Source organism: Lucilia cuprina, chromosome 2 (assembly GCF_022045245.1).
Source record: "Lucilia cuprina isolate Lc7/37 chromosome 2, ASM2204524v1, whole genome shotgun sequence".
NCBI lineage: Eukaryota > Metazoa > Arthropoda > Insecta > Diptera > Calliphoridae > Lucilia > Lucilia cuprina.
The window spans coordinates 59,492,130-59,519,610 of NC_060950.1; the positions used below are offsets into that span (position 1 = coordinate 59,492,130).

General features: G+C 29.3%; 1 protein-coding gene across 1 annotated transcript; it reads left to right on the forward strand.

The window, feature by feature from the left end:
- The first annotated feature begins 204 nt into the window (after positions 1-204).
- Positions 205-26,215, forward strand: LOC111676795 (carbonic anhydrase 2). Its single transcript, XM_023437773.2, has 3 exons — positions 205-471; positions 25,188-25,603; positions 25,675-26,215. Exons 1-3 carry the CDS (start codon positions 435-437, stop codon positions 26,035-26,037), a joined length of 816 nt encoding a protein of 271 aa, XP_023293541.2. The 5' UTR covers positions 205-434; the 3' UTR covers positions 26,038-26,215.
- Positions 26,216-27,481: the final 1,266 nt, after the last annotated feature.

A 27,481-nucleotide genomic window follows, 5' to 3' on the forward strand; every position in this document is an offset into this window, starting at 1 on the left:
CGCAACATCAACACAGCAAAAGCAATGACAACAACACAATCCAGCTCATGTTAAATGTATATATACATTATTATGTACAATACACATATGTAGGTTTGGTTGATTGTTGTTATTCGTAAACACTTTTCACTCACTCACGCCTAAAACTGTTTTTTTTTTTGCTGTTCTTTATTCTGTAGCGCTCGATATAGACAACTTTCAGTCTTCATTTAGCAGACTAACAGTACACAACGTTTTAAGAAAATCTTAAGAAAACTTAAGTTACTAAAGTTTCCTTTAACGGTCGTTTGATCTTTTTTTTTTTAACTAAAACATTCCTATTATTTAACGGTCGTTTATTGTAACGAAGATCTATTGTTAAAGATCTCCCTTAAACGGTTTTAATTGTTAAGTTTTGTGTTTTGTAATAAAGTTTATTTTTTTTTGTTTCAAATATGAGTTCTCATCATTGGGGTTACACTAAAGAAAATGGTAAGAAAAAAGAGTATAAATAAGTGTTTGTTGATTCTTGAAGTAAAGTTCGATTACGATTATACTCTTCATACTCTCCCTTTGATTCTCTTGCTCATTTTAAAAATTAAATCTCTGTTTATATTTTTTATTTACAAATTTTATTGTGCTTTATTGTAAATAATAATAATATATTTTTTTTGCATTTAAACACGTTCAGTTTTTGTTGCTTTTGAAGAAAATGAAAAAAAAGATCGTGCCTGTTTCACTTCGATTGCAGTAGTATGTTTTAGTTTTAAGCTCGATCGATTATAATTGCAATATAAAGTCTCGTGATCGATTTGTATTTTTTTTGTGTTTTTATGCAACGTTTTTTTTTTAATAAACTACTGTACGAGATGTCAAGTTTAAAATTGTATATATATACTTTTTTTTTGCTTTTTTACACCAAAGTTTAATTTCACTTCCCGAAAGTTGTTGCAAATTAAAAATATATTTTATAAAAACAGACATTTTAACAATGTTAAAATGTTGTGTGATTAAATTTTTTTGTTTGATTACTATAAATTTCTAAAGTGTTCTGAATATTTTTGTTGTTGTAAACAAAAAACTTGTTTTTGTTTCATTTCTGATGCAGTCAATTGCATTTTAAAGTTTTTTCCATGTTATTTTTTTATTTAAAATGTATGAGATCAGTTGTAAAATTTTTGTTAAATTTCTACAGTAGGCATCATAATTTCCGTTAAAAATTTAGAATTTAAATTTAAAAAAAAAACAAAAAGTATCATAAATAGTATTTGACCTTTTAAATCAAATTTAAACTTCTGAATTTTTAAAAGTGTTTACTTTTAAAAAAGTTCTATTTAAATTTATAATTCTCAGGTTTAAGTTGGAAGGCCCATTTGCCTTAGTTTCTCAACAAGTTCTAGAAATCAAGCAAATAATTCATTTAGTTATCTTTATTTGAGTCTTTTTTGACTCCTTTTGATGAAGGAAAAACGATTCATAAGTTGCACATTTAAAAAATGATTCAAAGATGATCTTGATATATGATTAAAAACTGGTAACATGAAAAATAAACAATAACAAAATGTAGAGTAATCATAAATTGATCATATTGGTGTTTAAATTCAGTAAACTGAGTCTTTTTTGACTCCTTTTGATGAAGGAAAAACGATTCATAAGTTGCACCTTTAAAAAAATGATTCAAAAATGATCTTGATATATGATTGAAAACTGATTACATGAAAAAACAACAATAACAAAATGTAGAGTAATCAAAAATTGATCATATTGGTGTTTAAATTTTGATAGTTTTAGAAACTTTTTTGAGGCCATATTTCGAACAGTTGGAAGATCTAAAATTGTTTCGCGTATATTTGTTATTGATTCAAAATAACTCTAAAACTTCCAGCAAATCATCTCCATTAATGACTCAAAAACTATTAAAAAATTAGTCAGAACTGATCGGAACAACTCGTTTAAAAGAGTCTTCCGACGAATGTATCATTTATGATCAAAAATTGAGCGCATAAATGATCATTTTAATCGTGCAGAAGAGTCATAAATGACTTAAATTTCATCATAAATTTCAAAAAATGTTTGCTGGGTACATTCATAGTTTCTTTAATCGTCACTAGGAAAATATAACTGATTCTTCTGTAACTGGTCAAGGTATAAAAAGACCTTTTTTAACCTTAACCAGTTACAGAAGAATCACAATAACTTAAACCAGATAACAACCCTAGTTTACAATGATTCCAAAACAAGTTCTTTTTTCAGTTCATTGATTCCATTTCAATTCAATTATGGAACTAATAGTTTCTTTAATCATCACTAGTTCCAAGAAAACTTAACAGAGCAAACTAACCTTTTAACCTTGACTAGTTCTAGAACAATTAGCTTTTAATGGTTGTTATATAATAAAGTAATATCTAGAGATAACACACCTAATTTAGAACAATTCTAGAACAAGTTCTTTAGTGATTAAAAAGAAACGATTGTGGAACAAGTTCTCTTTCAATTTGTTTAAAAATAACAACTTCTGAAAACGTTTACCTTTCTATTACCAATTTATTAGTTACTAACTAGATACTCCGTATTTATCAAATCCGTAGAAATACACCTAGGCACCTATCGGGCCAGTTGTAAGCTCCTTATCATTTGAAATCATTTGATGATTGTTACATAATAATGTTGCGTAACATTATGGTTGCAACATAATAACGTAACGATTTAGAATGATTCCAGATCGAGTTTGTTCGTGACTTTTTTCGATTCAATTCCTGGAAAGCTTTAACAAGAAAACGTTTAACAAGTTCTAGAACTTGTTGCGTAACATTATGGTTACAACATAATAACGTAACGTAGAACTTGTTATTTCCTTAATTTTCTTTTTCAAAATTATTGCATTCAACTTCTGATAAGCTTTACCAATAAAACTTATAAAATTTCTAGAACTTTTTGATAAGATCAGTTTTAGAATTATTCAATTACTTAAGCTTTTACTTAATACGTTGACGTAAATGACGTCTATAGACGTCGAGCACGAGTGCTCGTAGATGCAAATAACGGCGTCAACGTGTTAATAGCATTTAATGGAGCGTTGACCTTCACTAGCTATTACGTAATCAATACTTTTACTGCAAAAAAAAATTTGGTTCAAATATCTAGATACACTTATACTACCAGAGAATCTGGAGGTGATTGATTCTATTTACATTCTAGAACTTTTTACAAAATTTGTAAAAAACTTAAACTGTTTGGATCATTATGGGGAGAGAACTTTAGGTCTTATTCGGGACCTATAATGAGGACAATTTAAAATGTTTTTTAAAGCTTTAAATTATGAAATTTATAAAAATATTCATTTAAATCAGAACATACCCAGCAGTTCGTTCGGAATATCCCGACCTACCTATATAACCTATTATTTAAGGTTAATCCTAACCACCGACTGTCCAGGTGACTAGCTATTTAAACATGTGCTAGTCCTAAGGGGGAGCCAATAAACTACGAATGAACAGGAAAAAGCTAAAGTTTGCTTTTCACTCTATCGCTTAAGAAGTGACGATTGTATTCAATCTTGTTTACAAAGTGTACATTCCTTACGATATAGAGCCAACCAGGTAGTTGGACGTAAATGGAAATCTGTGTCCTATTCAGATGCATTAACTCTTTGGCAAACTGCTGGGGATCTATAAATTAAAAATACATTAGAAAGTTATATTGTGAATTATTATTGTTATTACATAGTGAATGTAAGTACAAGTACAATAATTGTGAATTGTTACAATTATCACAAGTATTTGTTTTCTTAATTTGAACATATTGTCTTTTTTAATCAATTAATTGTTGGTAGAAATCTTTAAATCTATTACTAATATGAACTAATCATTGTTTTTTCCCAATAAATTAGTTTATACCAGATTATTCCTTTTTGAAATTAACTTATATCTTAATCACGATAAGAAACACTACAAAGTTAAGATCTTTAAAAGTAAAAAAAAGAAAATTAATTAAACATTGACGTTGATTTTGAAAAGTACATAACTGTGATTAAAAAGTAATTTTAAAAGATTTTAAAACACTAATATAAGTGTTATTTAATTTTAAGAAATGTGATTAATTGTAGAATTTTTAATATTAAACATTTTTATTGTTAAAGTATATTGCAATTTGTTTGTCACTGTTGATTAAAATTTTAATTGTTTTTTTTTTTGCTTTTAAATGAATCACATTTCGGGATTCACTTAATTAGCTTTCATAAACAACCTTGTTGACTTAAATGTTTCTAAAAAAGGAATAAATTTTAATATAATTTTAAAATAAAAAAAACAATTGCTAATTTTGTTAAATAATTGTCATAAATACTATGTTTGAAAATTGTTTTTTTTTCAAGCTTGTTTACGTTAAAGTTTATGATCCTCATGGATTTTGACAGCTTATATAAGGGAAACACAGTGGGTTTGGAGATAAAAATCTTTGATTTTATTCTTGGTACCTTTATCAGTTTTCAATACTGTACTGGACTAGTGTCCTGATAAAGTTTAGTTTTATAGGGCCCCATGTAACTTGTAAAATATTAGAAGTACATGATCCCTTTAAGTTATAGATAAAAGACTGCAATGTAAACATTATCGGAATACCCTGCCTCTCTCCTACCCTCCTCGGGATTGAGACTGCTCCGCACACTCGTGTAAGGGGTACTCAGTAAAGGGCCAGAACTGGATCAAAAATAATCCAAATTTATGAAAAATATGTTTCATTTAACGTTGCAATGTACGTACTAGGTTACATCGGACTATTCACAAAACTTGTCCTTTATAATTTTATTATATGAGACCATGATTCACTGTTTAAATACGGTCGATTTCTGCATTACATACGACAACTAAAAGGGATGATGTACTCCTATAATGTCTTTCCGGGTAGCCGTTTTGTGATTACCCTAATGGAACATTTACTCCAATACTTTTTACATCGAACATGATCCGTTTAGTACAAAAATAGAAAAGAACCTTATTTGGAAAAAGTACAAAACGACTCTTAAACTATGTAAACAAATTTGTATGATCTTACAATGTTGGCAGAGAAATGTAAAAAAAATCAAATGAACTTATAATTTTTGTTTTAAAACGTTGTCAGAAAAAGCATTTTTGACAGTGTTGCAATAGAAATATTATAAGTTGGCACGGTTGTTAGAACTAATTTCGAAAAAGTACAAAACGACGCTTAAACTATGTAAACAAATCTGTTAGATCTTACAATGTTGGCAGAGAAATATAAAAAAATCAAATGAACTTGAAAATTTTGTTTTGCAACGTTGTCAGAAAAAGCATTTCTGACAGTGTTGCAATAGAAATATTATAAGTTGACACTGTTGTTAGACATTCTGAAAAAAATTCTGATAACATTGACCTGGTTCACACTGGGAAACTTTAGATGAGAAACTTTTGATTTTGTGTGTGAGAGAAAGAGATGGTTGATATTACTTTCTCTTACACACAAAAATCAAAAGTTAAAATTTTTGTTTTAAAATATTGTCAGAAAAAAGCATTTTTGGCAATGTTCTAAGATAAACATTATAAGCTGACACGCGTGTTAGACATTCTGAATATTTTTCTGACAACATTGTAAGATCTTACAACCGTGTATATGTAGATTAAGTGTAATACCAGTTGAATTACTTAATTCGGCCTCTAAATGACGATAGCCAATTGATTCGCTTCTACGGCATATTGTTAATACGTTTTGACAGTTTATCGCCATTTTGTTTTTATTTTTCATTTATTATTTTGTAATTTTTTGGAATATAAGTGTTTGTGTGTGTGTGTAATACATTGTTTTAACAAATTAAGTTATACATTTTCTATTTATTTGCATTTTTTTTTATAATTTTCTTGTTTATTTGTATCCAACCAATGAAAGCAAATCAGCTGTTGATTTTGATAAATACTCGATAAAAATTAGAGATGACAGACATTTGTTTGTAATTCATAAGATAATTCAAACTGAATTACGTACAGCTTGTGTAATTCTCAGCTAAAACTAGAATTCTTGATATTTTAACAGTAATATCATGAATTCTAATTTAAGCTGTGGCATGATCAATCAGTCAGTAACGCCATTATTTTATATATTATATATGTATGTAGTATATAGAAGAAGAAGATTAGTGCATTAAACAGATCAAGCTTATAGCTCTGTTTATTACCGCCAAATATAGCTTATCAGCATTAATGCAATATTAATTAAAGATTAAATACGATGGCTTTGGAAAAATTCCTCTTGAAATTTTATTTATGTTTATTTTAAAGGTCATTCAACTTATTTAAGAGCAGAAATATTAGGTATTTATTAAAATCGAAGAAGAAGAAGTGTTTTTAATAGAAGATCAAATCAAAATCAAACTAGACCAAAAATTGTACAACTGTCATATCATTCTTTAACTGCAGTCTTATACAGTGATTCTTACCGATATTACTAATCACTATTAAACTTTAATTGTCTCTTTATTAACACTCCATAGTACTCCTCTTCATACTTCTCTTAGCAAAATATGATCTCGGATTCTCTTAATCAAAATTTTTACTCACGTTTTTTTGTGTTTTTCACAACTTTCAAGATACGTTTTCTTTTAAGTCGAATATGTATATCGTTATGATAAAGCTCTTTTAAAAATTTGTTTATTTACACTTTTTTAACGAATTTTTATAACTACCCGATCATATACATATGTACATACGTAGTTATTGGTCACCATCAAATTCCAATGAACATCTCATTAACATATAAATGTTAATAAATTGATAACAAAAAAAAAAAATAGATATGATTGCAGATATGTGACGTATGCAAGTTTTGTCTGCGAAATGTACATATTTATTAGGTATTTGCCAAATTTACAGATACAGATCTTTATTGAAAAAGTTCAATGTGTTGCATATTAGCGTGAATGCCGTTTACAATAAATTTTGTCGAAAAAAAAAACTTTTAAAGAAACGTGAATTTATTTAGAAATTTATAATCAAGGTTATTTTGTTCTCTGAAATGTGTTTTAAACATATTCCCCGAAATTGTCAAAATGTTTAGGGGAATATGTTAGTTTTGTTTTTAAGAAAATGGCCATTAGGGCATTCCAAATTTGAATATTTTTTTTTTATAATTTTACAAACTTTAGATATTTTGCTTAAAAATCCTTAAAATTTTAAATGTTTTAAGAATTTTGTTTTCAAATACAAAAAATTTGCACATAAAATTGTTTAAAATTTCGCTGGAAATTTCTTTATATATTCTTTCTCTATTGTGAATGATTCATTAACGAATCATTATGTATTTATGCTATAATTTTTCTAATAAATTGAAGCAATTAGATTGAAATTTATTGCCGATAAAAGTGAATTCCGAAAATGTGATCCATACTTTGACGAACAGAACAAGCGATTACGATCAAAAACAGCTATTGTGAATGAACAGTCTTTAAAAATACATTCACACCTATCGCCCATAGAAGTGACACTTTTGTTTTATTGATATTCGCTTACAATTTTTATAAAATTTTGCTTAAAATAGGTTTTCATTTTGTCTCTATTGTGAATGAATGAACCATTCAAATAAAGTTTATGATATCCAAATTTTTTTTAAACTAAACAAATTATAAAAGGAACATAGGTATCCAATTATTTGCGCAAAAAGTGAATCAAAAAAATATATATTTGCCGAAAAAAATGAACAAGAACAACTATTGTGAATGAATGGTTCATACAAAAATCATTTACCTTAAGTGAAATTGTTGTTACCAATTTTAAGGTAACAATAACACAATAATTATATAAAAATTTAATCAAATATTGCTTGAAAAGAGTCTCTATTTCTTCTCTATTGTGAATGAATGAACCATTTGTGATATAATTTTTATGTTAAACCGAAACAGCTAAAATTTTAAACTCAAAAAATGTGATTCATATTTTGTCGAACAGAACAAGCTGTAGAGAATGAAAATAACTATTGTGAATGAATGGTTCATACAATAATCTCATTCAAAACTATCGCCGAAAGAAGTGAAATTGTTGTTACCTTAAAATTAATTTATTAAACTTAACAAACTTTTATAAAATATTGCTTCAAAAAGGTTTCCATTTCTTCGCTATTGTGAATGAATAAAACATTTATGTAGAATTCGCGATTAAATTTTTATCTTAAACCAAAACAACCAGAAAAGTGGAATCAGGTTTCCATTTAATCGCGCTAAAATGTGCTCCATATATTGGCGAACAGAAAACGCTGTAAAAAACAAAAACAACTACTGTGAATGAATGGTTTACGCACAAATTATTCACCGCTCTCTCAAATTTTAATTCCCTTGAAATTTTCATACCACTCGAAGGAAGAATTGCGAATAGCAAATTGCGATCTTAGCCTTGTGCTAAACAATACATTCACAATAGTTGATTTTGTTTGCAACAGTTGTTCATTGTTTACAAAATTCTATGAAAAAAAACTTCACAATAGGAGACAATAGAAGTGAAAAGACCTGGTTCGCACTGGAAAACTTTTGTTGAGGATCTTTTGATTTTGTATGGGAGAGAAAGAGATGGTTGATATTTCTTTATCTTTCAAAAGTTTCCTAGTGTGGACCGGCAGAAAGTTTGTCTGTTCTTATCACCAATAGAAGTGAAAAGACCTGGTTCACACTGGGAAACTTTTGATTTTGTGTGTGAGAGAAGGAGATGGTTGGTATTTCTTTCTCTTTCTTTCACACACAAAAGTTTCCTAGTGTGGATCGGCAGAAAGTTTGTTCCCTTAAAATTTTCATTTCCCTCGAAGGGAAAATTGCTATCGTGAACTTGTTGTGAACAATTCATTCACAATAGTTGATTTTGTATGGAACAGCTGTTCGATGTTTACAAAATTCCATCAACAAATTTCACAACAGGGAATTTTTTTCTCGACAAAAAAGTTAGTGAATGACAAAAGTGAAAAGGGAACATATTTCACGTGAAATGATGGCGATAGAGGTGAATAGTTAGTAATTCAAAAGAGGGAAAAAGGAAACATAATTCTGTAAATTTTTGATTGGAAATCAATCACCAATTTTCGATAAAGATCAGTTTCCAAAATTCTTGAATAGAGCAGAATATTACCGTTTTGCCGCTTTCAAAATAAATGAACAATGAAAATAAAACACGTTTTCATCTGTTGCATTTCCTGTAAATTGCAAATAAATAATTATCAGAAATAGAAATATTTAATCATGTGAATTATTTATAATGTAAAAACATTGAACTTTATTGCAGCCCGCCAATGGAAGGGAATTAATTTATTACATTATAAAACAAAATAAAAATGTTTATTTTTACTTAGAAATGAGATCAACAATTATTCTTAAATCACGTGCAAAATTAATTTTAACTCTGGATGAACAAACATGTGTTAAAATTAACTTACTGGTTTTACAAAACACCTTTTATTTTTAATTTTTTTTCTTATATAAGTAAACTTTAAATTTACTTAATTTTTGTTTGCAAATTTAATTTAATATGTTTTTGCTGTGAATTGCTTTTTAAAATGTCAGTTTTTTTTAATTAAATATGTTATTAACTGTAAAATTATATTTATAAAATAGTAATTAACGATAAGCGTTGTTAATTGAAAGTACTTATACAATTAGAAGTTTTAGTAGTTCGTAAGACAAATAAATAGAAATTGAAACATATTCACAATAATATATAGATTTTCACAGTAAAACGTAATTTTAAATAACTTTTATTTCCAGCAATTAAAAGTAATGTTTTGCAAAGGGAAAACAAATTTAGTTCTAATAATGAAATTTTATTCAATAACATTTTGTTACTATTTTGTTAATTTTGTGGAATTCAAAATTGAGGAATTAAAAAAAAATTGTAAATAACGAACTCTTTAAAGTAACAAATAAAATTTTACTAAAGCTTGACCCATGATTCCCTCAGTTACTCAGCAAATTTGTTTGTTTTCGTTAGACCTGGTCCACACTAAGAAACTTTTGTTAGTTAGTTAGTTAGTTCGTTAGTTATTTAGTTAGTTAGTCGTTTATTTAGTTAGTTAGTTAGTTAGTTAGTTAGTTAGTTAGTTAGTTAGTTAGTTAGTTAGTTAGTTAGTTAAAAGAAGAGGATGTTTATTCATCAAATCCGTAGAAATACACCTAGGCCTCTATCGAGTCTATTGTGCGCTCCCTAACCGGTAACTCAGGCGGGAGTAGAACCAACATTTTCTTAATTCTCTCTGGGAAACTTTTGTTGAGAAACTTTTTTTCTATAGCTGGTTCACACTAGGAATCTTTTTTTGGGAAACTTTTGATTTTTGTGTGTGAGAGAAAGAAAAATCAACCATCTTTTTCTCTCACATAACGAGTTTCCGAGTACAAGAAACTCCGCGCCGCAAGAGAGATGGATGATTTTCTTGCTCTTCTCTCTCACTCAAAATCAAAAGGTTCCTAATGTGGACCGGCACTAAGACCTGGTTCATACTGGGAAACTTTTTTTGGGAAACTTTTGATTTTTTGTGTGTGAGATAAAGAAATATCAACCATCTCTATCTCTCACACACAAAATCAAAAGTTTATCAACAAAAGTTTCCCAGTGTGAACCAGGTCTAACAAATTGTCGCTATTTTGAATGTTTACATTATAATTTTGTAAACAATTCACAAATATTGCCAACTAGCTTTACTATTGTGAATGGAAATTGTCTTTTTCTCCTTTCAAACTTTTCGTAAAGATTGAATTTTGAACACTACTGTAATTGGTGCAATTATTTCAATTCATTTTAATTATTATAAAAAATTTTTTTGTTTAATTTTTCATTCAAGGCACTTGAATTAAAGTGCAATAAACATCCATATAAACAAACATACATACTCTCAAAATTTGTATAACCAAAGTAATGAGTAAAATTTTCAAAATTGTTCATAAATTTTTAATTAAAAAATCTTACAAGTATGTACTTTTATTCCGATAAATAGTCTTATTAAATTAGTGATAATTCTGAAACATTATTTAATTAGTTTTACTTATATACAAAATTTACATTAAAATCATTTCATTACAAATTAAGTTTGGATGGGTTGTACTTTCTTTACCACTCACTTTTCAATGACTACTACTTAGCGTCTGCATTACATTGAAATACTCTAGTAATTACTTTTTTTAATCTGAAATAGAAGAACAGCTAAGCAATGGTGCAATGAGTACAATATTTAACTAACAAACCTTAGTCCCTAGTTCGTATTCCGACTGACTAAAAATCTTTTGAACTTATGTATGTTCAAAGATTCGTCCTATACACAATCCAATACAAAAACTTTTGTTAATAGTACTAAGCAAAGAACATAACAGCTGTGCACGTTCGACCCGATTCTCAATCGGAAAAAGATTGTCAACTCAGCAACAGCTGAACGGGATCAACGATTTCATCAATATAAGTGACTTCCTGCCGTTATATTTTCTCAAAAGTAATAAAACCCGGGATCTTTGAATCTTTAGACTAAAATATTTAGAAAAATCCCTTGCAATGGAGATATTCTGGTTAGATTCGGATTCAGCGCAGCTCAGTCCCTTAAGTATACTTTAGTCCAAACATGAAACATATAAATTTTCAACTCAGGACTAAGATATCTCGAAAAATCCACTGCAATTCGGTTTAGCACAGTTCAATCCTTTAGAAAAGAATATTTCCTTTGACTAGTCTACGCAATAATCTATTGAAAAGTTGGACTAACCTATTACCTATTGAATACTATGAATACATTTGATTTATTACTAGTTTGTTGACTAGACTAAAGACAATTCTATTAATAGGTCTATTGACAAGTCGATAGACTATTCTATTGACAGGTCCATTGACAAGTCTTTTTTAAAAATATTTTTCTAGTTTATTAACTAGTCTATAGACTATTCAATTGACAGGTTTATTGACTAGTCGATCGACTAATCTCTTGACAGGTTTATTGACTAGTTTATGGTCTAGTCTACTAATTTTTATAAATTTGATTTACTAGTTTTTTAACTAGTCTAGAGACTTATCTATTGACTGTTATATTGACAAGTCGAATGACTATTGAATTGACAGGTCCATTGACTTGTTTATGGTCTAGTCTATACACTTCTTTATGGGAAATTCAAAAGAATTAACAAATTTATGGTCTACTAATGGGAGTTGTTGAATTAAAAAAAGTTCTTAACATGATATGGGGGTAATTTTCAATATCTGCTTATATTTATTGGAACAATTTTTTTTTTAATTTTTTTTCGACCTGTATTTTCGAATAATTCTCTACTTAAAGATATTTCTTTTTTAAATAGAATTAAAATTGGATTTTCTTTCTTAAGAGATTCTTTATAGAAATATTTAGGGTTATTTTCTATACATAGCTCTATTTTTTGTGTCAATGTCTTCACTTCTCTCCAACATTTGTCTCAACGTTTTACTTTATCCTTAATCTATGTCCTACATTTATAAGCCCCTCTTCCTATGTTCCCATGAGGGTTACAGTTTAAACTAATTCTAGTTCTAATAGTGTGGCTAGTACATCGCCATTTGCAGGTTCTACGCCCGATCGTGTATTTTAATATGCTAATCAGATGTTGTGAGTCTATCCCTCTATCACTCTTTAAGGGCTTGCATCCAATTTTATATTAAACAGAAGGGCTGAAATTAACTTTTTATGTTCACTATTGAAATAGAATTTTATATACATAGAACAATTTTGACAAGTTAGGCCGGCTTTACATGATCATACAAGTAATATGATCTGTCAAAATGTTGTGTTGAGAGAGCAAACGGATGGAAAATTTGACAGTCGTATGGCTCTCTTCATTTTTTGAAATGATTCAAAAAACAAGCAGGTCGCATTAGATCAGGGATGTATTTTGATGTAAACCGAAGTTTTGATGGGGGCTTTTCATAGGGGCTAGGGTCATATGAGGATCTATTATTATAGATTTCGTGAGGGTCAGTTGTATGGGGGCTAGGTGAAATAATGGACCGATTCTAACCGGGGATAATAAAAGATCATGTACCAAATTTTATTGAATTATCTTCAAAATTTGCGACCTGTAGTATGATTACAAGGTTTACATGGACGGACAGACGGAAAGACATAGCTAAATCGATCCAGAAAATGATTCTGAGCCGATTGGTTTACTTTAAGGTGGGTATTGGACCAATATTATTGTGCGTTACAAATATGAGCACAAACCCAATATACCCTCCCCACTAAAGTGATGTGGGGTATAAAAAGTGAAACAGCTGTTTCCATCTTATTTTGTTATTTTTTTATAGCAATCGTGTAAACACAAAAAATATAAATCATGTGACTTTTATTTACACTATCAGACTTTACGTACGTAAAGTTTGATCGTGTAAAGTACCCTTTATGCTGACAAACGACAACTGAAATAGTTTAAAGACAGCTTAAGTCTCAAGTCAATCAATTTTCTAATCAACATAACATAATCATATATATTAAATATATGATCGTAAATTTAGAAATATAAAACAACTCATAAACACTTTTCCTGAAATATTCAAGAGGAAATTTCACTTAAAAATTAATAAATGACGTTTATCTGATTAAAAATTATATTATAGATTGCTAAATGTATATAATTTGCAATAGCATGATAAGATTCATTATATTACAACAACAACAACTAGTTTTGTTTTTGTTTTATACAAAACCAACTATAAAGTTAAACATGCTTTTTTTTAAAAAAAAAAGATTCTACAACCCCCATCATTTGTAATTTCACATAGAAATGGGAGCTCAGCTAGAAAACTTACGATCTGTCTATTTGTTTGTTTGTATGACTACATGTACGTATAAGTATTATAAAATGATCATACAAAAATTTTGTAATGTTCAATTATTAAATTGCCTATTAAACGTTTATTTTGTTTTATTATTTGTTGTTTTGTTTTTGTTTCCCCAAAACTACAGAAAAACGCCACAATAATTGACTAATGTGAATTTCTATTGTTTAAAGAGGAGAAAACAAAAAAAATGTATATAGAATAAATAAAAAAATAACACTTTTGGATGTTACAATTCATAGTAGATATATGTATATAAATGAACGATTTTTACTTTAATATGTTGAGCAACATTGTTGCTAGACTTTGTCGAAACCTGGCAAGTGCAAAAAACCTTCAGCATTTCGCTTAAGGGGTAATAAATGTATAGAATGAGTACATTTTTTTTTTGGTTTTTTTATACTTATGTACAATTTCGTATTGTTTTTTGTTTAAAATCAATAAAGCAAAATTTCTGTAGATCAATAATCTTTGGTTGGTCCACAAAAATCAAATTTGTTTATTGTGTTAATTAAATAAAAGCATTGAATTTCATTGCTTTCTGTTGACATCTAAAAATAACATGCAATATTTATAAATTTTTTTTTTTTTTTGAAAAATCGTTAGCAATGGAATCAATTATACCCTATAGGTATGGGTCCAAATCAAATGGAATTCGATCGCGAAAATGAAAAATTTGATAGTTAACAAATAACATAATTTACCCAGCAGTTTGGCAAAACGGTGATTCCTCTATCGCCCAACCACTTGGTTGGCTCTAATTTGTCTTTCGCCAAGCATATTGTACTCTTTGTAAGCGATCTTCACTTCACCCTTTGTAAGCGAGAGATTGGACACTTAAGAACAAACTTAAGCTTTTTGTTTGTCTCTTTGTAATATTTGGGGGTGACAAATGACTTTCTTGTAAGAAGTCAAGCACATGTTAAAATTGTAAGTCAGCTGGACAGTCGTTAGCTTGGGGTAACCTTAAGTCGTAGGTTAAATAGGTAGTTTGGGATTGCCTGACCGAACTGCTGGTTATATCCAAAGTATCTTCCAAAATTGGTCTATTATTAAAGAGCCTCTCACACGATCACACTTTACGTATGTAAACAGTAAAGGGCCCTTTATAAGACTAAACTTTACGTACATAAAGTGTAAAGGGAGCTTCACACGATCGCACTTTACGTATATAAAGGTCGCTTTACACGATCATACGTTACGTACATAAAAAGTAAAGGGCCCTACACATGATTACACTTTATGTACGTAAAGAGTGAAGGAAGCTTCACACGATCATACTTGACGTACATAAAGAGTACGATCACACATTACGTACGTAGTCTAATGAAAAAGTAAAATGAAATACCCTTAGACCTGGTTCACACTAGGAAACTTTTGTTGAGAAACTTTTGATTTTTTGTGTGAGAGAAAGAGATGGTTGATACTTCTTTCTCTTTCTCTCACACACAAAAATAAAAAGTTTCCCAAAAAAAGTTTCCTAGTGTGAACCAGGACTTAGTAAAGCAAAAAACGAGAATTATTTGTGTTTACACTTTTGGCATAAAACAATAACAAATAATGATGAAAACAGCTGTTTCACATTTTTGGAAGTGTTTACATAAAAATACATACCTGATCTAATACGATTTACTTGTTTTTCAATTCATTTAAAGAAATGATGAAAGACTTACTGGTTGGCGTTGTATTATCTGGTTATGACAAAACATAACCTCACTTTGAAGTAAAACGAAAGCAATGTTTAATGAGGACAACGCATAACGAACAGTTATACGAAGTGCGCTGTTGAATGGTAAGACCTGATCCACACTAGGAAACTTTTATTGAGAAACTTTTTCTTAATTGTCGTTTGAAGTTTCCCTAATGTCTACACATAGAAACTTTTTGTACAGAAACTACGTATTAATTGTATTGATTTGTTGTAGTGAATGAGAAGAATAAAAAAACAAAGTAAGTTTCCAAGTACGGGAAACACCGAACCTTGAGAGATATGAATGATATTTCTTTTTCTTTCTCTCTCACGCAAAATCAAAAGTTTCCTAGTGTGGACCGGCACTAATTCTGTCGAAAGCTCGGCAACAAGTAAAACTCTGACCGTCCTTAAGAGACCTGAATCAGACCTAAATTACAACTGATATGTTTTAAATATTCGTATAAATAATGGTATAAAACAATAACAGAGTATGATGAAAACAGCTGTTTTTCTTTTTTATGTTTATGTAAAAATACATCCCTGATCTAATGCGACCAGCTTGCTTTGATCTGGTTCACACTGGGAAACTTTTGTTGAGAAACTTTTAATTTTGTATGTGAGAGAAAGAGATGGTTGATATTAGTTTCTCTTTCTTTCACACACAAAAATTAAAAGTTTCTTAAAATAATTTTCCCAGTGTGAAAAAAGATAGCCATACTAGTGTCAAACTCTCTTCCGTAATTTCTCTCAATTTGTGATGGTTTCATTACATTGGGATCTTTTACACAAAATTTTGACAAGTAATATTACTTGTGTGTCCGGGTAAATTAGGCTTTAGACAGGCTTGACTTTGTTTTTGAACCTTGTACTTTTTCACCGAATTTGTTCATTATTTCTTTTTTCTATACCTTTTTCATTAAACGTCACTTAAAATTTCATTATTTTTTTTTTTGCCTTCACCACCTTTTGTTTCTTTTCACTGTCTGTCGACGTAAATAGTATTTCCAGCGTGTGGTTTTCTTTCGTATTTGTTTTTTTTTAATTTCTTTGTTTTCTTTTATTTATTGCAATAATTTCCATAATTAAATAATAGCACTATAAAATATTCATTTCGTTTTGTTGTAAAAATGCTTTGATCAAAAAAAAAAAAAAAAGAACGATAGAAGAGATTCTTTATTTCTTTAACATAAATATTGATTTTGCATTTTCACAGTATTATTTTTAATATTTTGTAAGCAAATATGAACTAAAAAATAAACATATTATACGATGAAATATATTGATCTTAATTATCGCAAATATGACATATAAATACTTTTATTCAATGTTAAATATTTTGATTAATAAATTGTTTTAAAATATAAACAAATATAACTGATAGTTTTAAGGTTTTGTAAATAGGCACTAGTTACCTCTTAAACTACTTAAAGGGGGACTTTTAGTGTCTTATCGTAAATACATAAATATGATCGTTTTTGAATCTTTATAGATCGGTCTATTCATGATCACCAATATATTTTTTGAATCGACTCATAATTGGACATAAAAAGTCAACATTCGAAAATCAGTTAAACGTAAATAACTCATGAATTAATAATGATTTCACTCGAATATGTTTTATGATTTGTATACTCTATACAACTTTAGTGTATAGGATATCTTGAGTTAGTGCTGATGCTTGTAATGCACAAAAATATTCATCCTATACCCTATAAGCTTGTGCACAAGGTCCAAGTCGTCATTTTTGGTCTATGAACTAAAGCCTAAAGGGCTTTTGAGGTCATAATTTTAAACTTGACCCAGCTACCATACAAAGCCCTCTTGATTCTCTAAAATTAACTTACAAAACTAATATCACTATGAAATTCAGCCCAAATATAAAATCTATATGTGTCCCTAGCCCCCATATGAAGACTGTTTCAGAAAATTAAAGATTAATTAAAAATTTAAATTGATTTTGTGTGTGAGAAAAAATATGGTTGATATTACTTTCTCTTTCTCTCACACACAAAAATCAAAAGTTTCCTAGTGTGAACCAGGTCATACAGGCTTAAAACGTATGTTTGTCAAACTCCATATAAAAATCGTTTGACAATCGTGCGTGTGCTCTCAAGTGCCGGCACCTTGTTAAGTTTACCCTGGTCTAAACGCAATATGAAATTAAACCATTACACATTAAACATACGAATGCAAAATTTGTATGGCCAAACGTCAAAATTTAGTGTGAACCAGGTCATACAGGCTTAAAACTCCATATAAAAATCGTTTAAAAATCGTGCGGTTGCTCTCAAGTGCTGGTACCTTGTTAAGTTTACCCTGGTCCAAACGCAATATGTACTGAAACCATCACACATTGAACATACGAGCGCAAGATTTGTATGGCCAAACGCCAAAATTTTGATCAAAACCTATTTACCAGAAATCATTGAAGCTGAGGAAGCATAAACATTATATACACAAATTTTGATAAAAATTTTGACATGTGGCCATACAACTTGACATCGGTATGACTCTTTTTAGTTTCCCAAATGATTCAAAAATCAAGCAAGGATCCTTTTTTATGTGGGAAACTTTTGATTTTCGGTGTGAGAGAAAGAGAGGGAAATAGCAATATATACGGAGTTTCACGTACTCAGTTAATGCCGGTTAGTGCCACTTTAAAGAAACTTCAAAAGAGAATTAAGAAAAAGTTTCTCACCGGATGTTTCCTAGTATGGATCAGGTCTTATTCTTCTCATTTGTACAAAAACAAATCAATGCAATTAATACGTTGTTGTTGTAGCAGCGACACCTGTAAAGTCGGTGTTGCTGGATTGACAATCCTTGGTCGTTGTTTGTTGAACTCTGAGTTTGTGCCGGTGACGGTCCACACTAGAAAACTTTTTTTTAAGAAACTTTTGATTTTGCATGAGAGAGAAAGAATATCATTCATCTCTCTCGCGGTACGGAGTTTCCAGTACTCAGAAACTTCTTTTGTTTTGTTATTCTTCTCATTCGTACAACAACAAATCAATGCAATTAACACGTAGTTTCTGAAACAAAAGTTTCTATGTGTGGACATTTAGGAAACTTAAAAAGAGAATTAAGAAAAAGTTTCTCTACGAAAGTTTCTTAGTGTGGACCGGCACATAGGGAAAGTTTTTTTTGAGAAACTTTTGATTTTTGCTTGTGAGAGAAAGAGGCAGTATATCAACCATCTTTATTTCTCACATACAAAATCAAAAGTTTCCTTGTGTGAACTGGCACTTTCTGAAACAAAAGTTTCTATGTGTAAACATTAAGGAAACTTCAAAAGAGAATTAAGAAAAAAAGTTTCTCAACAAAAGTTTTCCAGTGTGGAGGAGGTTCAAGTCATAGGATCAGATTTTCATGTAAACACAAGAAAATAAAAGAAACAGCTGTTTCTATTTTACATTGTTGTTGTTTTATACCAATTCAAACACTGGAACTTAATTGTATTTTAATGTTTTGTTTTTATTGTTTTCTCATACAAATTCAATTAAATGTCTTGATATGGTTGTAATATAAATTCCGCCTAAATTCTCCATATAAGGGCGAGTTTTCCTGATAAAGATAATCTTCATTCTTTGGTTAAACCTGGATTAATATATGTTTCGTGTTTTTCAGTTATCAGTAAAGTTACTTATTATATTAGTTTAACTGAGTGTAATTGGCCAATTAAACTCAAGTTATAAGTGTGAAAACACAATTAACAAAAACAATAAAACAATGATTTCGAAAGAACAAAAACTTAATATTTTAAGTAAATGGCAATTTTCTGATTTGTTTTGTTTTATTTATTATTGTTTTAAATGTTTATTTAACATTTTTCCAAAATTTTCCATTTTACAAAAGTATTGTTTGCCAAAAACAGCTGTTCATTGTTTATGTTTTTGAGTGAAAAGTTGGCAATACTAGTAAAGTTAACTGAGCTTAAATCTAAAACTGAAAAACACAATCATCGGTTAAAGACCGCCTAAATTTGTTCCGAGTTTAATCTAACAGCAAGTTAAGCCTAGTTTAACTGAGGAGTAAGAAACCCGCCCTAAGAAGTTTATAATGTTTTTGTTGGCAAAATTTATAAATTTATTTGCTTAACTAAAGCTACTTGCTGTTTTTATATAAAAAAATTGTTTTTCTTTATAATAAATTTAAAACATTTTTATCAACCCAAATAATTCTTTTGTTATTGATGTGTTCTTAACCCATAATTATTTTGGGTGGTTTTTTCTATAAGCATTAAAGTTTCTTTTTTAATTAATTTATAACAATTATATACAATCTAATTATTTTTTTATCATATTTGGTATTTAAATCTTTGTTTTTGTTTTCTTTTTTGTATAATTTCTTCACATTCCTCTGATCACATGAATGCGCGTTTGGCACAAGTTTTTCTTGAAAAATTTTTGTACTCCGCAGCACGTGATATGTTTTATACGCGTATCTATCATATCTGTTTTATTATTTGTCAAAGTCAACAACTTTTTTTCTTTTAATTTTTATTCTAAATTTGTTTATATTTATTTTTTAAAAGTGTGTTTTTTTTTAATGCTGTCATATAATGTTTTCTTAAAGTCTCGTTTTTTGCTTTTTAAATTTATTTATCTTCTTATTTATTTTTGTTAGAGATAATAGTGAAGGATTTTAATTTGAGTTATAAAAGATCTTAGAAGGGAGGGAAAACGAAGGGGACCCATAGGTAGTTTAATGATGCATTTATTAAATGATAAGATAAGAATGTAAACATTTTTTTCAAAATTTTTTCCATATTCCTGTTAGGGCGGTTATTTCAGTTGGCAATCAAATGCCATTTAATAATCAGATTAGTTAATCTAAAAATAAATTGATTCCGATGTTAATCCCTATTGATGTTTTTGAGTACAAGATTAAATATCGCAGTGTTGCCATACAAAACAACAGAAAACGTCACTGTTTGTTATCAAAACAATGCATGTTTTATAAAAAAGGAAGAAGACAATTGTAAATGTAATAAGAAAATTAATGAAAACTCAAATTTAAAAGAAAAAATATATTGTGAAGTCCCCATATACTAATCGATAAATCAAACAACATATACTAATCGATAAATCAAACAACAAAAACAACATTCGAAGATTAATTTTAACTTAATCCCTAATCCTTCACCTAAAGATTGACCCTTAATAGTAGTTATATGAAAATTAAAACAATTTTTAAAGTTAAAAATCAGAAAAAAAACATTTTGAATCCAATTTTAAACTTTTAAAAAAATTTTCTTAATTGAGTGTAAGTTTTGAAGAAATATTCGAAACTAAAAGCTTAAATTCAAACTTATAATCCATACACTAGAAATGAGATTTTTGTCCCACTATTTTTAAAAACGCTTGCAAGATAACAGGCAACACTCTTTGTCGACTCTCGTCTTTAGTCAAACTGAGCTGAAATCGGTTACAGGACAAATGTGTCAGATTGCTTACGGGAAAAAGAAATTGTCGAGATGTTTGAGAGATTGGTTTCAGATAGAAAATAGTGTTCAAGCGAAATATTATAGCAAACCTCAGCGGGAATCTGTTGTTGTGGTTCTAAAGTGGCACATGAAACTGATCTTAGAATCAACATTACCATCTCCCTTAACCATCCGCGGATCCAGCTTAAACTTTTGGAGAAAGAGTGTGGATCCGCGCCTGTTCTAATCACAACACTAGCTTGAAAGCTTTAAAACACTGGTCCCAGACAGAAAATTATGATGATCTGGGGATCTACATTAACTCCTTCCTAATTACAACACTAACGATCCAAGCTTTGGAGTATTGATATACAGGTAGAAGATCGTGCTTAATCGGAACATTAGATTAAACTCCAGCAGGAATATGTTGTTACACACATGGCTCTAGATTGGCACAGAAAACAGATTTGGGCTTTAAAAAGAATTTGTTGCGCTAGTTTGCCTACCCAAAGAGCAATTTACATAATATAATATATTTTCTAAAAGAACTTTACTAAGTTCCAGGAATTATCGTTAGGTTTTAGTATAAAGCTTTTAAAGAACCCACTATTAATACTGGAACTCGGATTTAAAAAGGAACTTTATAGGAGCTAAAGTTTGTCTTTCTAAATACCCAAGATAGTTATGGAAAATAACATCATAGAATACAGATTGTTGCCGGAATTTAGTTTCTAAATGAACTTTACTAGACTCCAGAAATTCTCATCGAAAATAGCGATAAGGAAACCTTGATTGGAGTCAGCATAAAGCTTCTGAAGAACCCACGATAAATGTTGGAACTCGGGTTTAAAAAGGAACTTAATAAGAGCTAAAGTTTGGCTTTCTAAATACCCAAGATAGTTATGGAAAATAACATCATAGAATACAGATTGTTGCCGGAATTTAGTGTCTAAATGAACTTTACTAGACTCCAGAAATTCTCATCAAAAATAGCCATAAGGAAACCTTGATTGGAGTCAGCATAAAGCTTCTAAAGAATCCACTATTAATGTTAAAATTCACCTCCAAAAAGTTTGTTTTCTCTTAAAAGAATCTGAATAGTATCCAGAGTTTGACTTCCAAGTTGGTTTTGAGAATTTGGCTTTTAAAAGAACTGATTGTTGTTGTTACAATGCAATATTTGAAGTTATTATTGTATCTGAAGTTATTATGTGTCGTGAAATTGACTTCTAAAGTGAATATTGTCGAAATTTAGCTTTCTATAAAACCATCGATTAAGACCGAATATTGGCGCCGCTAACCTAACCTATGAAAATTTTCTGTTTTTTAAGAAAATGTTCACTGCATTACCGTTTAAAGATAAATTGGCTCTAATTATAGAAAATGTTCGTTAATTTTTAGGTTTTAAAGAATTTTCACACTGAAAGAAATTTTTATGATAATTTAAATTTTTTTTTTAATTTTTGCTAAATTATTTATTATTTTTATTTAAATTTTAACTTTTAATAAACATCTTCTGATCACGTTTAAATAACCATATATAAATTCTGTCTGCCCATAAATTATTTTAATTACAATTGTGAGTCATTTTAAAGTTCTTTTTATTAAAATATCTTATTGAAAATATGCATAAATATCAAAAAAATATAATAAATAAAAGAAATTAAACGTAATGACTAAAATAAAAGTATAATGCAACGATAAGAAAACGACGCAATAAAAAAATTATTTAATATTCTTTTTTTTTATTTTAAACATCCTTCCTATATTTGTGCAATGTAAAACGAAACAATTTGATATTCTAAATGCATAGCGCTAAGAAAGTATCATCACGATCATACGATCATACGATCATAAAATGCTAAAAAGAATAAAAAACGACAGAACGACCAGACATTTTACTAGTAAATCAGTTAAACTGACTAAGAAATAAAAAATTTTTATTGCAAACAACTCGTGTCATCAATTATGGCGAGTAAATAGAAAAAGATTTGCGATAAAATAATTTTTTTATATAAAACAATAACTGAGGAATACAAAAAGCACAAAATAATGGTCATTAACATTTGTAAATAAAAAAAAAATAAATAACGGAAAAAAATTGTTATCAGCTGTTATATGGTTTATTACTTTAAGTCCAGGGTCTTGACATTTTGATGTATTAATACCCTGTCACGATAGACATGTCTTTTTCTTTAAATCATATATTCTTAAATAAATATATATTACAGTCGTGGTATCTAAATATAACTAATTTTAAATTTTCGTTAGAAAGAAAAAAAGTTGGTCATTTTTTTTAAATCATTAAACAAATTTCAAGATAACTAATTAGTCCCATTAATAAATAATAAAACTCATGACCAAATTGGTTTTTTTTTTTTTTTTGCTTACAATCAAGTTGATAAAAAAGGCATTAACTACCTAAATGATTTATAAGAAATTAAGTGTTTGGTACTTAATAAATTATAATTGTTATAAAAGTTATAAAATAAATCACGACAAAATATTATGGGAACTTTTGAGTAAAAATTTTGATAAGAAAAACTGTAGGTACTAAAATGATTACGTAAGTCTTGAGGAAGCAATTTATATTGTTAAGAAAAACTTTTTATATTATTAATCCTTTTCATATAAAAGGTGAGACATTTTCACCTCCCTAAGAACTAGTTAGGGAACTAGTTATTTTAAGTTATTCTTAAAGAACCAATTTGTATTCTTGATAAAAAGTTATAATTTCTCTGATCGCTTTCATATAATGGGCAAGAAACCCTTTATGAACCAGTTACGGTACTAGTTCTATTAAGTGCTATTTCTACTTAAAGTATGTTATCATTTTTACTTAATCGGTTATAATTTCTTTGATCCCTTTCATAAAATGAATTAGAAATGTCCAACACTTTATGAGCCAGTTACAGAACTAGTTCTCTTAAGTTCTTTAACTTAAAGTTTGTATTACATAATTCTTAAGGATCCAATTTATATTCTTAATAAAACGTTAACATTTCTTTGATCCCTTTCATATAATGATTTAGAAATGGCCACCACTTTATAAACCGATTACGGTACAGGTTCTATTAAGTTCTAATTCTACTTAAAGTATTTTTACACGCTTTTATATGATGAGATAGAAATGCTCACCACTTTATGAACTAGTTACGGTACTAGTTCTTTTTCTACTTAAAGTATGTTTTACACAATTCTTAAGGACTCGAATTGTATTCTTAATAAAAAGTTATCATTTCTTTGATCCCTTTCATATAAATGGTTAGAAATCATTTGATCGCTTTTATATAATGAGATAAAAATGTCCACCACTTTATGAACTAGTTACGGTACTAGTTCTTTTTCTACTTTAAGTATGTTGTACACAATTCTTAAGGACTCGAATTGTATTCTTAATAAAAAGTTATCATTTCTTTGATCCTTTTCATATAAATGGTTAGAAATCATTTGATCGCTTTTATATAATGAGATAAAAATGTCCACCACTTTATGAACTAGTTACGGTACTAGTTCTTTTTCTACTTAAAGTATGTTATACACAATTCTTAAGGAAAAGAATTGTATTGTTAATAAAAAGTTAATATATCTTTGATCCCTTTCATATAAATGGTTAAGAAATGTCCACCACTCTACGAACCAGTTACGGTACTAGTTCTCTTCTTTTTCTACTTAAAGTATGTTTTACACAATTCTTAAAGAAACGAATTGTATTGTTAATAAAAAGTTAACATTTCTTTGATCCCTTTCATATAAATGGTTAAAAAATGTCCACCACTCTACAAACCACTTACGGTACTAGTTCTCTTAAGTTCTTTTTCTACTTAAAGTATGATAGAAACGGTTCAAAATCTGTATCACCTAAGTACCAGTTAAAGAACTAGTTTTCTTAAGTTCCTTTTATACACAAAGTTCGTTTTACATAATTCTTTAGGAACCATTCTCAATTATAAAAAAGGGTTTAGTTTTCTTTGATTCGTTTTATATAAAAAGTAAGAAATCTCTATCTACTAAGAACTAGTTACGTAACCAGTTCTTTTTAGTTCCTTTTTTAACATAAAGTTTGCTTTACATAGTTCTTTAGAAACCATTTTTAATTAAAACTTTATATTTGCTTCCTTTCGATAAATGTATAAACAATCTTTTCCCCCCCTAAAGGAACAGTTACGGCACCAGTTCTATATAGCCCGTTTTTACATAAAGTTTACTATAATTTTCGGATTCAACATGATTTTAATACATTTTTTCCCTACTTTTTTGTCTCTTACAGGACCCGATAAGTGGTTCATTGAATTTCCAGAGGCAACTGGCACCCGTCAATCGCCCGTCGATATCAATACTGCCATCTGCAAAAAGGGTAGTGATTTAAAGGTGGCTCCCTTAAAATGGCATTATGTACCAGAACACACTAAGAGTTTAGTTAATCCAGGCTATTGCTGGCGTGTAGATGTTGATGGTACTGAATCCGAACTGACTGGTGGTCCTTTGGGTGATAATATCTATAAATTGGAACAATTCCATTGTCATTGGGGTTGCAGTGATTCTAAGGGGTCCGAACATACCGTCGATGGTGAAGCCTATGCTGGGGAATTGCATTTGGTACATTGGAATACCACTAAATATGCTAGCTTTAAGGAGGCAGCTGCCGCTCCTGATGGTTTGGCTGTATTGGGAGTTTTCCTTACGGTATTATATTATATTCCCCTTAAAATTCTTTAAGATATTTATTAATTTCTTTTTCTTTTCCTAATCTCTAGCCCGGTATGCATCATCAAGAATTCGATAAAATCACTAGCCTTTTGCAATTTGTTAAACACAAGGGTGATCGCATTACTCTGCCCAATGGCTGTGATCCTGCTAAACTTTTGCCCAGCACCACTACCTACTGGACTTATGAAGGTTCCTTGACCACCCCACCCTGCTCGGAGTGTGTCATTTGGTTGGTCTTCAAGACCCCTATTGAAGTGTCGCACGATCAGTTGGAAGCTATGCGGGATATGAACTGTTATGACGTTAAGGAAGAATGTCCTTGCAATGAATTGAACGGTAAAGTTATCAACAACTTCCGTCCTCCATTGCCATTGGGCAATCGTGAATTGCGTGAATGTGGTGAACATTAAGATAATGATTGATTCGAGCAAGAGAGAGAAATGACAAAGATTGAGTGATTTTTTTCGTATGTGAAGTTTTAAAGTATTTTTCGTGAATAATTCTAAATTATTTATGAACATTTTCGTTAATTTTTTTGTTTTTTGTTGTTCTTTTTCGTTCACATTTTTATTGTAAATGCACTCATTATGACAGTTATTTAGTAATTTAATTTAAAATGTTATAAAATAATAAAATATTGTTAAACAAATTTTGTGATTAAAAATAATATAATTAAATGAAAAGTTGTTTTTGTTTATTTCTGCTAAATAAGTTTTGAGTGAAGATAGTAGTACATACATACATACATACATACATACATACATACATACATACATACATACATACATACATACATACATACATACATACATACATACATACATTTTAAATACAAGTAAACCTTTTACCCGATATAGATTGTTTGAAAAGCTGTATGATACCTCGAATAGAAAGGGAATACTAGGGTCAAAGTATACTATGATTTAGCAAAGTACCGATACTTGCATCGGTATTTAAGTCCGAATTGCCGAGTTTAATGTTGACTTCATAACCATAAAATTTTTGTCATATTACAAAATTTCATTGCCACTTCGAAAGTGGCTGTCAGTGATACATAGTACTCATTAACTCGATGGATTGCTCCAAATAGAACTTTTCATATACTTTATATCTACGTAAGCAGTCTTTTAATCATATCTCAATTTCAGAGTAAAAAGATCGACATATTATATCAATTCCATCAAATTTCCTCCTCAACTCAGACACACACTTTGTCGAGTTAATAAGAATTTCAAGAGTGAATTTGAACGCGTAATTAAAGAACTCTGCTTGGAAGAAGGATATTAATAATCACTTGGTCGTACTATCGAACATAATCGATGAATGAGTGACAGAAGTCAAAGTGATTTTACGGTAATATTTTTACAACCAGTGGGCGGGCTATAGGACTACTTAATTCCAATTTTATATCACCAGTCCACAAGCACATTGTTCAAGTACTTGAGCTCTCTAATCTACTGAACATTGCTGCCTTGTTGCGTAACTCCCGATTAAAACCACACAGATGGAATGATCTCTGTTGATTCGGCAACAGCACTTAGAGATGAAATTGGTAGATCAAAATACGAATCCCAGAGAATACACTGTGACAGGAAAGGTATAAAGAGAGACAAACATAAGAAAAAAATCCAACATGGGTTGGTTAGATCCATATATACCTGATTCATTCTATAGCTTATTCACTTTTCTGGATTATATGTTGTCTTTTTCGCCAGCAGACTTATCGTGTATAAATCTGCTGATCCATATTCTTTTCCTGCGAGTTTGTGTTGTAGTCACAGCTACCACGTGTACATGTTCAATATTCGGAACAACACAGAATCGGAAACTCTACTTTATGGACAAGCAAGGGCT

Excerpts from the sequence above, each read along its gene's own strand:
- LOC111676795 (XM_023437773.2), top strand. The coding sequence starts at position 435 with ATGAGTTCTCATCATTGGGGTTACACTAAAGAAAATG. Across the intron at positions 472-25,187 it reads GGGTTACACTAAAGAAAATG|GACCCGATAAGTGGTTCATT; the intron begins GTAAGAAAAAAG and ends TGTCTCTTACAG. Across the intron at positions 25,604-25,674 it reads TATTGGGAGTTTTCCTTACG|CCCGGTATGCATCATCAAGA; the intron begins GTATTATATTAT and ends CCTAATCTCTAG.